The sequence below is a fragment of the Dipodomys merriami genome, unplaced genomic scaffold, assembly GCF_024711535.1.
Source record: "Dipodomys merriami isolate MVZ:Mamm:240054 unplaced genomic scaffold, mDipMer1.0.p SCAF_10, whole genome shotgun sequence".
NCBI lineage: Eukaryota > Metazoa > Chordata > Mammalia > Rodentia > Heteromyidae > Dipodomys > Dipodomys merriami.
The window spans coordinates 13,082,857-13,096,908 of record NW_027202271.1 but is presented as its reverse complement, the minus strand read 5'-3'; the positions used below and the strand labels follow the sequence as shown (position 1 = coordinate 13,096,908).

The 14,052-nt window shown below is 52.0% G+C and overlaps 1 protein-coding gene across 8 annotated transcripts in view; it reads left to right on the top strand.

The window, feature by feature from the left end:
• The window catches only part of Kmt2d (lysine methyltransferase 2D), a 42,407-nt gene extending 28,376 nt beyond the window's left edge, over positions 1 to 14,031 (top strand). For 5 of the 8 annotated variants that reach the window (XM_070040244.1, XM_070040225.1, XM_070040235.1 and 2 more), the window contains exons 40-56: positions 80 to 2,953; positions 3,090 to 3,230; positions 3,354 to 3,521; positions 3,672 to 3,831; positions 5,190 to 5,265; positions 5,436 to 5,611; positions 5,709 to 5,839; positions 6,629 to 6,761; positions 6,852 to 6,979; positions 7,140 to 8,280; positions 9,758 to 9,894; positions 10,001 to 10,131; positions 10,590 to 10,637; positions 11,833 to 12,118; positions 12,319 to 12,392; positions 12,490 to 12,598; positions 12,756 to 14,031. In XM_070040244.1, the coding sequence (XP_069896345.1) occupies positions 80 to 2,953; positions 3,090 to 3,230; positions 3,354 to 3,521; positions 3,672 to 3,831; positions 5,190 to 5,265; positions 5,436 to 5,611; positions 5,709 to 5,839; positions 6,629 to 6,761; positions 6,852 to 6,979; positions 7,140 to 8,280; positions 9,758 to 9,894; positions 10,001 to 10,131; positions 10,590 to 10,637; positions 11,833 to 12,118; positions 12,319 to 12,392; positions 12,490 to 12,598; positions 12,756 to 12,848 (6,006 nt within the window). In that variant the 3' untranslated portion in view covers positions 12,849 to 14,031. The remainder of the gene's footprint in view (positions 1 to 79; positions 2,954 to 3,089; positions 3,231 to 3,353; positions 3,522 to 3,671; positions 3,832 to 5,189; positions 5,266 to 5,435; positions 5,612 to 5,708; positions 5,840 to 6,628; positions 6,762 to 6,851; positions 6,980 to 7,139; positions 8,281 to 9,757; positions 9,895 to 10,000; positions 10,132 to 10,589; positions 10,638 to 11,832; positions 12,119 to 12,318; positions 12,393 to 12,489; positions 12,599 to 12,755) is intronic. The other 3 variants (XM_070040283.1, XM_070040275.1, XM_070040263.1) reach the window with 1 other exon arrangement.
• Positions 14,032 to 14,052: the final 21 nt, after the last annotated feature.

Genomic DNA, 14,052 nt, shown 5'->3' with positions numbered 1-14,052 from the left:
TTCAGCTTAGCACCCAGAATCCAGGCACAAGAGATGGCATGGGTGGGCAGGCTCTAGACTGACTTCTCTGATCCTCCAGGTCCGGAAACAGCAAAAGGAGCACACTAACCTTATGGCAGAATATCGAAACAAACAGCAGCAGCAACAGCAGCAGCAACAGCAGCAGCATTCGGCCGTACTGGCTCTCAGCCCTTCTCAGAGTCCACGGCTACTCTCAAAACTCCCTGGCCAGCTACTTCCTAGCCATGGGTTGCAACCACCACAGGGGCCCCCAGGTGGGCAAGCCGGAGGTCTTCGCCTGCCCCCTGGGGGTATGGTCCTACCTGGACAGCCTACTGGCCCCTTCCTCAACACAGCCCTCGCCCAACAGCAGCAACAGCAGCATTCTGGTGGGGCTGGATCATTGGTTGGCCCCTCAGGGGGCTTCTTCCCTGGTAATCTTGCTCTTCGCAACCTGGGACCTGACTCAAGGCTCTTACAGGAAAGGCAGCTACAGCTACAGCAACAGCGTATGCAGTTGGCCCAGAAACTGCAGCAGCAGCAGCAACAGCAACAACATCTCCTAGGACAGGTGGCAATGCAGCAACAGCAGCAGGGTTCTGGGGTACAGGCTAACCAGGGCCTAGGTCCCAAGCCCCAAGGGCTTCTGCCTCCCAGCAGTCACCAGGGCCTGTTAGTCCAGCAGCTGTCCCCCCAACAACCTCAGGGTTCCCAGGGCATGCTAGGTCCTGGCCAGGTGGCAGTGTTGCAGCAGCAGCAGCAGCAGCAGCAACACCCTGGAGCTTTGGGTCCTCAGGGCCCTCACAGACAGGTGCTTATGGCGCAGTCCCGGGTACTGAGTTCCCCTCAGTTAGCACAGCAGGGTCATGGCCTTATGGGACACCGGCTGGCTACAGGCCAACAGCAGCAGCAACACCATCAACAGCAGGGATCCATGGTGGGGCTTTCTCATCTTCAGCAAGGCCTGATGTCACATAGTGGACAGCCCAAACCAAATGCTCAGCCTCTGGGCTCCTTGCAGCAGCAGCAGCAGCAGCAGCAGCAGCAGCAGCTCCAACAGCAACAACAACAGCAGCAGCTCCAACAGCAGCAGCTCCAGCAGCAGCAACAGCAGCAGCTCCAACAGCAGCAGCAATTCCAACAGCAGCAGCTCCAACAACAGCAGCTTCAGCAGCAGCAGTTTCAACAGCAACAACAGCAGCAGCAGTTTCAACAGCAGCAACAGCCATTGCAACAGCAACAACAGCAGCAGCCATTTCAACAGCAACAGCAGCAGCAGCAGCAGCCATTTCAACAGCAACAGCAGCAGCAGCAACAGCAGATGGGCCTCTTGAACCCGAGTCGAACTTTATTGTCTCCTCAGCAGCAGCAGCAGCAGCAGCAGCAGCAGCAGCCGCCGCCGCCACACCCACAGCAGGTGACCCTTGGTCCTGGCATGCCAGCTAAGCCTCTTCAACACTTTTCTAGCTCTGGAGCCCTAGGCCCAACTATCTTGACGGGCAAGGAACAAAACACTGTAGAGACGGCTCTTCCTTCAGAGGTCACGGAAGGGCCCTCACCACATCAGGGAGGATCATTAGCAATGGGGACTCTACCTGAGCCAATGGCTGTTGAACCAGGGGAAGTAAAGCCCTCCCTCTCTGGGGATTCACAACTCCTGCTGGTCCAACCCCAGGGCCAGCCTCAACCCAACTCTGTGCAGGTGCAGCCACCTTTGAGGCTCCCAGGACAACCGCAGCAGCAAGTTAACTTGCTCCACACAGCAGGTGTAGGAAGCCATGGGCAGCAGATGGGCAGCGGATCATCATCTGAGGCCTCATCTGTGCCCCACCTGCTGGCTCAACCCTCTGTTTCCTTAGTGGAGCAGACTGGGTCAGTGACCCAGAACCTTCTGGGCCCTCAGCAGCCCCTTGGGCTAGAGCGACCCATGCAGAATAATCCAGGGCCACAGCCTCCTAAACCAGGACCTGTCCCCCATTCTGGGCAGAGTCTGCCTGGGGTTGGAGTCATGCCTACAGTGGGTCAGCTTCGAGCACAGCTCCAAGGAGTTCTGGCCAAAAATCCACAGTTGCGGCATTTGAGTCCTCAGCAGCAGCAGCAGCTACAGGCACTCCTCATGCAGCGGCAGCTGCAGCAGAGTCAGACAGTACGCCAGACTCCACCCTTTCAGGAGCCTAGTACCCAGCCATCTCCTCTTCAGGGCCTCTTGGGCTGCCAGCCTCAATCTGGGGGCTTCCCTGGATCTCAGACAGGTCCTCTCCAGGAGCCAGGGGCAGGGCCTCGACCTCAGGGCCCATCCCGGCTCTCTGTCCCACAAGGAGCCTTATCCACAGGACCAGTCCTTGGTCCTGTCCATCCCACACCTCCACCATCCAGCCCCCAAGAGCCAAAGAGACCTTCTTCACAATTACCTTCCCCCAGTTCCCAGCTCACCCCCAATCATCCAGGGACTCCAAAGCCCCAAGGACCAACCTTGGAGTTGCCCTCTGGGCGGGTCTCACCTGCTGCTGCCCAGCTTGCTGATACCTTCTTTGGCAAGGGATTGGGACCCTGGGACCCCCCAGAAAACCTAGCAGAAGCCCAGAAGCCAGAGCAGAGCAGCCTGGTACCTGGGCATCTGGAGCAGGTGAATGGACAGGTGGTGCCCGAGGCACCCCAACTCAGCATCAAGCAAGAACCTCGGGAAGAGCCATGTGCCCTGGGATCCCAGGCAGTGAAGAGGGAGGCCAATGGGGAGCCACTAGGGACACCAGGTACCAGCAACCACCTCCTGCTGGCAGGCACCCGCTCAGAGGCTGGGCATCTGCTCTTGCAGAAGCTTCTTCGGGCAAAGAATGTGCAACTCAGTGCTGGGCGGGGGCCTGAGGGACTGCGAGCTGAGATCAACGGGCACATTGACAGCAAGCTGGCAGGGCTGGAGCAGAAACTACAGGGTACCTCGAGCAACAAGGAGGTGAGTACTGTGCTGAGAGTGACAGACAGTGGGGTCTGGAGTGACGGGAGGCACAGCCATCAGGTCAGGGTCAGGCAGAGCAGGTGAGGCCTGTGAGGGTGAGGGCGGCAGTATTCATAGGGCTTATCTGGCTTAGGATGCAGCAGCGAGGAAGCCATTGACACCGAAGCCCAAGCGGGTACAGAAGGCAAGCGACAGGTTGGTGAGCTCCAGAAAGAAGCTGCGGAAGGAGGACGGGGTCAGGTCCAACGAGGCCTTGCTGAAGCAGCTGAAACAGGTGACCCCCAGGAGCCAGTCCCTTGGTACCATCCCAGGATGAGGGACACCCTGTCCCCCAGCTGTACAGTGACAGAGATGCAAATGTTGCAGGTTTCCAACTTTGTCATCTTGCCCCTCATAGGAACTCTCTCTGCTGCCCCTGACGGAACCTACCATCACTGCCAATTTTAGCCTCTTTGCTCCCTTTGGTAGTGGCTGCCCAATCAGTGGGCAGAGCCAGCTGAGGGGAGCCTTTGGAAGTGGGGCACTGGCTGCCAGCTCTGACTACTATTCCCAGCTGCTCACCAAGGTCAGAAAAATGGCAATACCTTTTGGGAATGGTGAAGTTTTGGGGAGGTGGGGGCAGAGCTGCAGACTGGAGGAAATTGTAGTATGGGGCCAGGAGATTATACCAGTCTCCCTATGCCATCTTGCACACAACACCCACCCCACCCCTCAGAATAACCTGAGTAACCCGCCGACACCACCCTCGTCGCTGCCCCCCACCCCACCCCCATCGGTGCAGCAGAAGATGGTGAACGGTATCACTCCTTCTGAAGAGCTGGGGGAGCACCCCAAGGATGCGGCCTCTGCCCGAGACACAGAAGGAGCACTGAGGGGTAAGTGAAGAGCTTAGTGTCTAGTGACAGGATAGGCTGCCCAGGTGGGAAGGGCCTCATCAAGACTGATGTAATTGTTTTGAGAGGACAAGGATGGGCTTCTAGAGTCGGAACAAAGACAACTGGGGAGGTTGGTGACAGGGAGAAACTTCGTGTAGAAGGAACAGTCCTGCTTTCTTGAGTGTGGAGTTGTAGTCTGACCTAGATTTGAACACTGCTATCTGAATATATTTATCTGTGTTATTTTAGTCAAGTAAGTTGATTGACTTGGTGTGAGCCTCAATTTTCTTTCTATAAATTGGGTTTTCTAATGTTTATCTCATAGAGCCATTAGATTAAATACTGACTGTACTTAGCTAGGTGTGGTGGTACATACTTGTAATTCCAACACCCAAGAGACCAAGCGAGGCACAAGAATCATCAAGTCAAGGCCAGTCTGGGCTATAGTAAGACCCCAGCTTAAACAAGAGAAAAGGATGAAAGTGGTGCTGTGGCTCAGGTGGTAGAGCACTAGTCTTGAGCACAGAGAGGCTTGGGGACAGGGCCTAGGCCCTGTGTTCAAGCCCTAGGACTGGCAAAAAAAGTGCTGGCCTTGAGCAAAAGAAGCTCAGAGACAGTTCCCAGGCCCAGAGTTCAAGCCCTAGTACTGGAGAGAGAGAAGGGAGCTGGGGAAGGGGGGGGGGGGCAGGGAGGGAGAGAAGGAAAGCCAGGTGCTGATGGTTCATGTTTGCAATCCTAGCTACCTACTCAGGAGGCTGATATCTGAGGACACAGTTCAAAGCCAGCCTGGGCAGAAAAGTCAGACTAATCTCCAGTTAACCACCAGAAAACCAAAGTTGTAGAGCACTAGCCTTAAAGAGCTCAGGGCCAATGCTAGTGGCTCATGCCGGTAATCTTAACTACTCAAGAGGTTGAGATCTGAGGATTGCATTTGGAAGACAGCCCAGGAGAAAAGTCCTTGAGACTCTTATCTCCAATAAACCATTCAGAAAAATTCAGAAGTGGCTCTGTGGCTCAAGCACTAACCTTGAGCACAAAGAGGCTTGGGGACAGTGCCCAAGCCCTGAATTCAAGCCCCAGGACCGGCAAAAAAAGAAGAAGAAAGAGAGCTCCCAGGCCCCAAGTTCATGTCCTATAACTGACAAAAACAAAAAGAGAAAAAAAAGATACCTAAAGCCCAGTAACTGCCACACTAGAAAGACTCAATAAATAAAGCTTGTCTAACCCAAACTGGTAGATGAACAGATGGTCAATCATAATAATGCTGAACTAGATCTCATGCTAGTTGATCCTGGAATATTGGTGTGAAAATGCCATCCAGTATGACCCCAACTTTTCTCTCCATTCCTACACTTCAGATGCTTCAGAGGTGAAGAGTCTAGACTTGCTGGCCGCTTTGCCTACACCCCCTCACAACCAGACAGAGGATGTCAGGTGAGAGTGGGCCTAAAAATGTGGGTACGGAATAGGGTAGAGGACAGGGTGGCTTTATTTTTTCCTGGGCCAAAGGCAGATTTCAAGTAAGGCTGTAATACCTGCTAATGTCTACATTTGGGAGAAAAACCACAGGGCTATACTAACAGATGTCTTCGCTTATCCTGTAGGATGGAGAGTGATGAGGACAGTGATTCTCCTGATAGCATTGTGCCAGCTTCATCCCCTGAGAGCATCCTGGGGGAGGAAGCCTCTCGTTTTCCACAGCTGGGCTCACGCCAGTGGGAGCAGGACAACCGTGCTCTTTCACCCGTCATCCCCATCATTCCTCGGGCCAGCATCCCAGGTGTGTGCTATTCTGAAAATGAGCCAGAGCTGTCTGAACCCAGGGATGAGTGGCGGAAGGAGGCAGCAGAGTCTACATGAATTCTTTTCTCATTCAGTCTTCCCAGATACCAAACCTTATGGGGCCCTCGACCTGGAGGTCCTTGGAAAGCTACCTGCCACAGCCTGGGAGAAGGGCAAAGGAAGTGAGGTGTCAGTCATGCTGACAGTGTCTGCGGCTGCAGCCAAGGTGTGTCCTGGGGGTTGTCTGGAGCCCAAGGGAAACCTGGCCAAGGAGCAGTTCCTGGAGTTTGCTTGGATAAAAAGAGTTTCAATAGTACATAGTGTTTGTGAAAGCCTGGGCTAGAGGCTATGGAATGAGGGTAAATGAAGCATGGTCCCTTCCCTCCAGGGGCTCATCTTATAGAGGCAAAGACAAACAATTCAACAGTGTGTTTCAGTGTGACAAATGCTACAAGATAGTTCTTTCTCAGTCACAGCTGGCAGAACACTGCTGTTTTTGAACATGAGCAGGGTTTTGTGGACAAAGAAAACTGGAAAACCTGGTTAAAACAACAGCACCATTTTTATCCATTTTTATTTCTTTATTTCTACAAGACCCCTCGTTTTTCAAACATTGGGTGAACTCCCAAATTGTGAATAGAGAGAGGATTATTTCCTAAATTCTTGTTTTGTTTTTGCCAGTCCTGGGCTTGAAACTCAGGGCCTGGGCACTTCCCTGAGCTTCTTTTGCTCAAAGCTAGCATTCTACCACTTGAGCCACAGCCCGCTCCTGGCTTTTTCTGTGTTTATGTGCTACTGAGGAGTTGAACCCAGGGCTTCGTGCATGCTAGGCAAGCACTCTACCACTAAGCCACATTCCCAGCCCCTAAACTCTTGTCATTCCCTTCCTGTGGAGCTCCTGTGGGTATCCACAGTGGTTTGGGCAAGGCTGCTATAAGATAGGTGAGAACTGGAGTTCATGCTTACTTCAAACACTGCTGACTTGTCTCTCCCATCCCTTTGCCCACCTTAACAGAACCTGAATGGTGTGATGGTGGCAGTGGCAGAGCTACTAAGTATGAAGATTCCCAACTCCTACGAGGTGCTGTTTCCAGACAGCCCTGCTCGAGCAGGCATTGAGCCTAAAAAGGGGGAAGCTGAGGGTCCTGGTGAGTAGGGCAAGAGAGTACCTTGGGATTGGAGGAGGGAAGGGTTCCACCCCTTCCTTTCTGTAGGTTCTGACCCCTTCTTTTCTGTAGGTGGGAAAGAAAAGGGTTTGAGTGGGAAGAGCTCAGACACTGGCCCTGATTGGCTGAAGCAATTTGATGCAGTGTTGCCTGGTTACACCCTTAAGAGCCAGCTAGACATCTTGAACCTCCTCAAACAGGTGAGTTTAGGGGAGGAGGGAGGATTGTGAGGCAGAAGGTGCTACAGGGCAAAAAAAGTTCAAGATTGTGGAGTATGTAAAATCTGGGTGAGACAAAGGAGGGCTGCCTAGCTGAGGAACTGGCATTAATTAATTAACATTTAACAATGCCTTCCTGTAGGAGAGCCCTGCCCCAGAGCCATCCATCCAGCACAGCTACACCTACAACGTCTCCAATCTGGATGTGCGACAGCTATCTGCTCCACCTCCTGAAGAACCCTCCCCACCTCCATCCCCCTTGGCACCCTCTCCTGCTAGCCCCCCTGCTGATCCCCTTGTTGAACTTCAGGCTGAACCCTCTACTGAGCCACCAATCCCCTCACCCCTGCCACTGGCCTCATCCCCTGAATCGACCCGGTCCAAGCCCCGAGCCCGGCCCTCTGATGAAGGTGAAGATTCCCGTCCCCCTCGCCTCAAGAAGTGGAAGGGGGTACGCTGGAAGCGACTGCGGCTCCTGCTGACCATCCAGAAGAGCAGTGGGCGTCAAGAGGATGAGCGAGAGGTGGCAGAGTTCATGGAGCAGCTTGGCACAGCCTTGCGACCTGACAAGGTGCCTCGAGACATGCGGCGCTGTTGCTTCTGTCATGAAGAGGGGGACGGGGCCACGGATGGGCCCGCCCGCCTACTCAACCTGGACCTAGACCTATGGGTGCACCTCAACTGTGCTCTGTGGTCCACAGAGGTGTATGAGACCCAGGGTGGGGCATTGATGAATGTGGAGGTTGCCCTGCACCGAGGGCTGCTAACCAAGTGCTCTCTGTGCCAGCGAACTGGTGCCACCAGCAGCTGCAATCGCATGCGTTGCCCCAATGTCTACCATTTTGCCTGTGCCATCCGCGCCAAGTGCATGTTCTTCAAGGACAAGACCATGTTGTGTCCGATGCATAAGATCAAGGGGCCCTGTGAGCAGGAGCTGAGCTCTTTTGCAGTCTTCCGGCGGGTCTACATTGAGCGAGATGAAGTAAAGCAAATTGCCAGCATCATCCAAAGGGGAGAAAGACTGCACATGTTCCGTGTGGGGGGTCTTGTGTTCCATGCCATTGGACAGCTGCTCCCTCACCAGATGGCCGACTTCCACAGTGCCACTGCCCTCTATCCTGTGGGTTATGAGGCTACACGCATCTACTGGAGCCTTCGTACTAACAATCGCCGCTGCTGCTACCGCTGCTCCATCAGTGAGAATAATGGCCGACCAGAGTTTATAATCAAAGTCATGGAGCAGGGTCTGGAGGACATAGTCTTCATTGATGCTTCTCCCCAAGGTGAGCACTAAGTCACTTATTACCTATTAGGTAATAAGAAATTGGGTGAGTTTCACTTATTACCTATTACTTCGGTAATAAGAAATTGGGTGAGTTTCTCCAGGGGTTTTCTAGAGGGTTTTCAGCTTCCATATGAGTGATTCTCCTCTATCTCTAGACAAGCAAGCAGGAGGCTCTCCTGAAAATTCTGAGCAGCTATTTTGCTTCTTGGTTCCTTTTCCCATCTTTGGTGGATTGGATATCAGTTCTGACACTACCATCATCTGGTGTACCCAATCTAATCCTAAGTTCCTTGTGTTCATTTTTCCCTATATAAAATATTTTATCTTTTTTTTGTTTGTTTTTTTTTGGTACTTGGGATTCAAACCCAGGGCTTGTCTGCCACATGCTAGGCACTGAGCTATATCCCGTGCTCCTTTTTATTGCAATTTTTGTGTTAATCATAAAAATATCAAGAAACTCGAGACTTTTATTAATCATGTACTATGGGTCACAAACTAAAGTGATTTATATGGATTATATTGTTCTGCAACCCTATGAGGTAAGTACTATTACACCCAGTATATACAAAGGAACTGAATCTTATCTGGGTCACGCCTGTAATCCTAGCCACTTAGGAGGCTGAAATCTGAAGATTGTGGTTCAAAGCCAGCCCAGGCAGGAAAGTCCATCATGAGACTCTTTTTTTTTTTTTTTTTGGTCCGGTCATGGGGCCTGAACTCTAGGCCTGGGCGCTGTCCCTTAGCTCTTCAGCTCAAGGCTAGTACTCTACCACATCACAAGACTCTTTATCTCCAGTTAACCACCAGAAAACCAGAAGTGGAGCTATGGCTTAAAGTGGTAGAGTGCTAGCCTTGAGTGAAAGGTCCCAGAGACAGTGCCCAGACCCTGAGTTAAGCCCCATAACTGACCAAAAACAAGAAAAGGGCCTGAGTCTTACAGAGAGATTTAGGTATTTGGCTTAAGTCCCTTGGCTAGTACTAGTACTTGGACCCAATTCTTCCCAACTCCAAAGCATACCTGTTCTTTCAGAAGACCAAGGCTTCTTCTGGCCTTCTGGAACCTGGATTTGTTTGTTTGTTTGTTGGGTCCGGTCGTGGGGCCTGAACTCTGGGCCTGGGCGCTGTCCCTCAGCTCTTCAGCTCAAGGCTAGCACTCTACCACTTGAGCCACAGCGCCACTTGCGGCTTTTTTCTTTTTGCTTATGTGGTGCTGAGGAATGGAACCCAGGGCCTCATGTATGCAAGGCAAGTGCTCTACCACTGAGCCACCTTCCCAGCCCTAAGGGACCTGGGTTTTTGTGTTTCTGTATCACAAACTCTATGATTCCCCTCCACCATTGAAGTCTGCATGGAGTAGAAAGCCAGGAGGGTGTCCTGAAGGTCCACACTTGTAGGGAAAAAATAAAAACAAAAAAACTTGTGAGGAGTTAGAAGTCAGGAGCCTCTGAGAGGAGCTTTCTTTTTCTGCCTTCTAGCTGTGTGGAATCGTATTATTGAACCTGTGGCTGCCATGAGAAAAGAGGCTGACATGCTGAGGCTCTTCCCTGAGTACCTAAAAGGAGAGGAGCTCTTTGGGCTGACGGTGCATGCTGTGCTTCGTATAGCTGAATCAGTAAGCAAGGGGCCAGGTGGTCTGGGGCATGAGGTGGGCACTGGGAATCTTGGCTCTGTCCCCAAGGAGCTCAGAGGCTGAGGCAAGCACTTACCTGTGCCCACAGCTGCCTGGGGTGGAGAGCTGTCAAAACTATTTGTTCCGCTATGGGCGCCACCCCCTGATGGAGCTGCCACTCATGATCAACCCCACTGGCTGTGCCCGATCGGAGCCTAAGATCCTCACACACTACAAACGGTGAGCTTGTGGGCCTGGGGCTGGAGCCTGTGGGGGTGGGTGTTTATAGGGATCCTTTGGCCACCTTGAGGGTTTGGGATTAGGATTAGAGTTTCCTCAGAGACTGGGGGTTAACGCTTAAACTTCCAGATTAAAGAGCACGTGTGTATCAGTAGGGTATCCCTCTCCTCTTCCCTAATCTGCTCAGGTGTACTGGGTTGACTGGTGGGAATGGTTTGTCGGGGAAGTTTTTTGATAGACAATGGTGAAACTTTATGAAATATAGGAGGAGTCTTGTCACTTTTTTCCTTCTTCAGTTTTGCTTCCAAAGGGCCTGTGATAACTCCCAAATCCCAGACACCCTATGAGCGCTAGGATCACCTTCCCTTCCCAAGTTGGTGTTAGAAATAATTAGAAATATAATAGAAAAATAATAAAACCTTACATTTGTATAGCACTTTATACTTTTTTTTTCAAAGCGTTTTCACATCCATTATCTCATTTGATCCTCACAACAACCTTATGAGGTAGGTAGGGCAGGTGGTATGACCCCCATTTTACAGCTGAGAAAACTGAGGCCCAGAAAGACTACGTGACTTAAATAAAGGTCACACAGCTGGGACTAGACCCTTACTTCTTCACTTGTGGGTCACTGTTCTTTCTGTATGTCACAATAGCCTAACCCTGGTCCTTGGGTAGAGGGAGGCAGGATCCACGGTTGCAGGGCTTTCTTGAGGACCTTTGGTGACTCCTAGTTACTGTAGAGCGTCAGAGACTCCACCCCTAATCAGCCCTAGTCCTTGATGCTCTACAACAGTGGTTTTCAAACTGTGTGTATGTGTGTGTGTGTGTGTGTGTTCCAAAAATCCTGGAACACATTAAAAAATGGGCAGAACTTAGCCCTTCCTCTGTGTTAAACCTCTCCCCCCCCCAAAAAAAAAAATAGTTTTAACCAGAAGAGCTCCATTTTAACCTATCTTACGGACTGGAGTTCTGGCCAACATTATATTAAAGAAAAAAAATCTTTTAAAAAGAAAAAGGAAAAAAAAAGAATGCAAACGTTTGAAAACCACTGCTCTGGGATGGGCAAGACTTTGGCTGGTGCCCTAGGGTGGTGAAAGGCATACCGCCAGGCAGCAGTCATTCCCCTGCACTGAGCCATCTGCACAGAGCCCGATGCTATGTCAGGGAGTGGGACAGACTGAAAAAAGGCAAGGATACCACCTGTAGGCTGGGAATTCACAGCCATTTTTTTATTCTAATTCAGCCACTGTAGTAGAGATGGCCCCTATTTTCAGGGCTTACAGCATGGGCAGGAGGTAAGCTTCAGACATTTGCACAAACCATCAGCTTAAATTCCAGGCCTAGGCTGCTTGAGGAAGACCTCCCAGAGGAGCTTGGCCTTAACGTATGGTTTGGCAGGAGGGTGGTAGAAAGAGAGGAATGGGAGAGCAGGCTCAGTGTAGGGGAATTGGTGCCCCCCTTTCCCTCCATACCTACCCCCTATCTTGGGCTGTCTCTTCTACCCAGAGTATCAGAAGGGTCCCTGTAACTAGTTGCTGCCTCTTGAGAGCTGAGACCTGAGTGCCTCTACTCTCCTCCCAAGGCAGCACTTCAATGCTTGCTGGCAATACATGCCCGTTGCTGGCATGTTGTATTCCCAGAGAAGAGGTGGGTAGTATATGCTTTGTCTCTCTTGTCATGGACTGTATCACCTCCCAGGCCCCATACCTTGAACAGCACCAGCATGTCTAAGGCATATCAGAGCACCTTCACAGGCGAGACCAACACCCCATACAGCAAGCAGTTCGTGCACTCCAAGTCATCTCAGTACCGGCGCCTGCGCACGGAGTGGAAGAACAATGTTTATCTGGCTCGGTCCCGTATCCAGGGCCTGGGCCTCTATGCAGCCAAGGACCTAGAAAAGCACACAATGGTCATCGAGTATATTGGTACCATTATTCGAAATGAGGTGGCCAACCGACGGGAGAAAATCTATGAGGAGCAGGTATGGGCTGTATGAAGGGCTGTTGTGGTCATTGTTCACACTCAGCCAAGGAGCAAGGGGAAGGTTTGGGCTCAAGACGGCAGTCAGAAAGCAGTGCATGATGGGAGAACAGGAGAAATGGATATACCACATAAGTCCACTTACCTCAATCTGTTTACCTGATAACCTTGTCTGTCTTTCTGCAACCTCTGCCTTTGTAGAATCGAGGCATCTACATGTTCCGAATAAACAATGAACATGTGATTGATGCTACGTTGACTGGAGGCCCTGCCAGGTGAGAGGGAGGAAGGAAGGATTTGGGTGGCAGGGCCAACAAGGAGCCAATATTGTCTCAGTTGCCTGGTATTAATGACTTGTGTCCCACTGGGCAGGTACATTAACCATTCCTGTGCCCCTAACTGTGTGGCTGAAGTCGTAACATTTGACAAGGAAGACAAAATCATCATCATCTCCAGCCGGCGAATCCCCAAAGGAGAGGAGGTGAGAGGAAGAATCTTGAGGACTTGACGAAGTAGCTGTTCCTTCTTTCCTGGCCCCCTTTTCTATTCTTTAGGAGTTGTGTTCTTTCACATTTTGGCCCTCTGCTCCCTTCCTTTGGGAACAAACCTTGATTCTACCCTCTTTTTTTTTTTTTCAGCTGACCTATGACTATCAGTTTGATTTTGAGGACGATCAGCACAAGATTCCCTGTCACTGTGGAGCCTGGAATTGTAGGAAATGGATGAACTAAGAAGCTTTGAGGCTACCAGGCAGGGGAGTCCTACCCTCCAACCTCTTTCCCGCCAGGGATGAAGGGGAAGAGAGGTAGCAGCCAGAGCCAGGACCCAGGGCTGGCGCTGCCAGCTGACTGGAGCCCCTGAAGCAGGAGGCTGGGGCAGAGGGCCCTAGGCCAAACCCACCCTGGGCACCAGGGACAACCCTCTTCCCCACCACCGGCCCTCAGGCTGGCATCTCTGCCCCCAGCTCCAAGAGGGGCTAGATAGAAGCAGCCATGGGCATCTCAGGTTTGAGGGGGATATGGGCCGGGAACTACCCAGAAGCATCTGGGAGGCAGCAGGGAGGGGGGAAGAGGATGTGTGGCCAGGCCTCACAGCCCTGCTGCTCCCACTGACCTCTCTGGCCCAACTCAAGGCTGCAAAGAGACTTGACTAAGCTTGACAATCCCAAAGGCCGGGTCCCATACCTGGCCCTGCCTGCCGGGTCCTGCCCCCACCCACCCTCACCCCCATCCCCTTCCCTCTCTATCTGTCTCTGTCTCCCTCTTCTCCTCTGTGTTTCTGTCTCTCTATGGGTTGTGTTTCCTTGTTTTCCACTCTGACAAATGCAACATGAACGGGAAAGAGGCATCCAGCTGCCCAGGAGGGCCAGCTGGGCAAGCCGGGCAAGGAGACCCCGCACCCACACCTACCTCATTTAAGTGTTGGATTTTTTGCTGTTTTGAAATGTGAGACCCTCTCCAAGCCCCCTACTGCCCCAACCCTCTCCCCCACCTCACTGCCCTCTTCTGAGTGGGTGGAAGGGGGGGTAGGAGGAGGAAGAAAAAAACAACAACAAAAAATCCATCTTTGTTTTTAATTCTGGGCATGGGATGGTGGTTGAGGCAAATGGTGATGAAGATTGGGGATGACTGGCCCCTAGTTGCTCTAGGACTTCCTTCTCCATCTGGACATGGGGGCAGGAGCGGTGTGCTAAACCTAGGACCAGAACATTTCCCCGCTGTTTTCCCAACCTCATCATGAGCCCATTTGCCCTCCAGCCCCTGGATGGGGTCAGTGGGGGGTAGGGTGAGGGCTATCCCTGAGTGGCATGCCCATACCTAGTGAGGCAGGGTGTGGCCTGGAGCTCCCACTTTCCCTCAGTCACCAAACTGCTGCTGGTCTGGTGGGAAGGGGTGGTGATGTGGGGGTGGGGAGCTTAGTGTCAGCGCGGGGAGG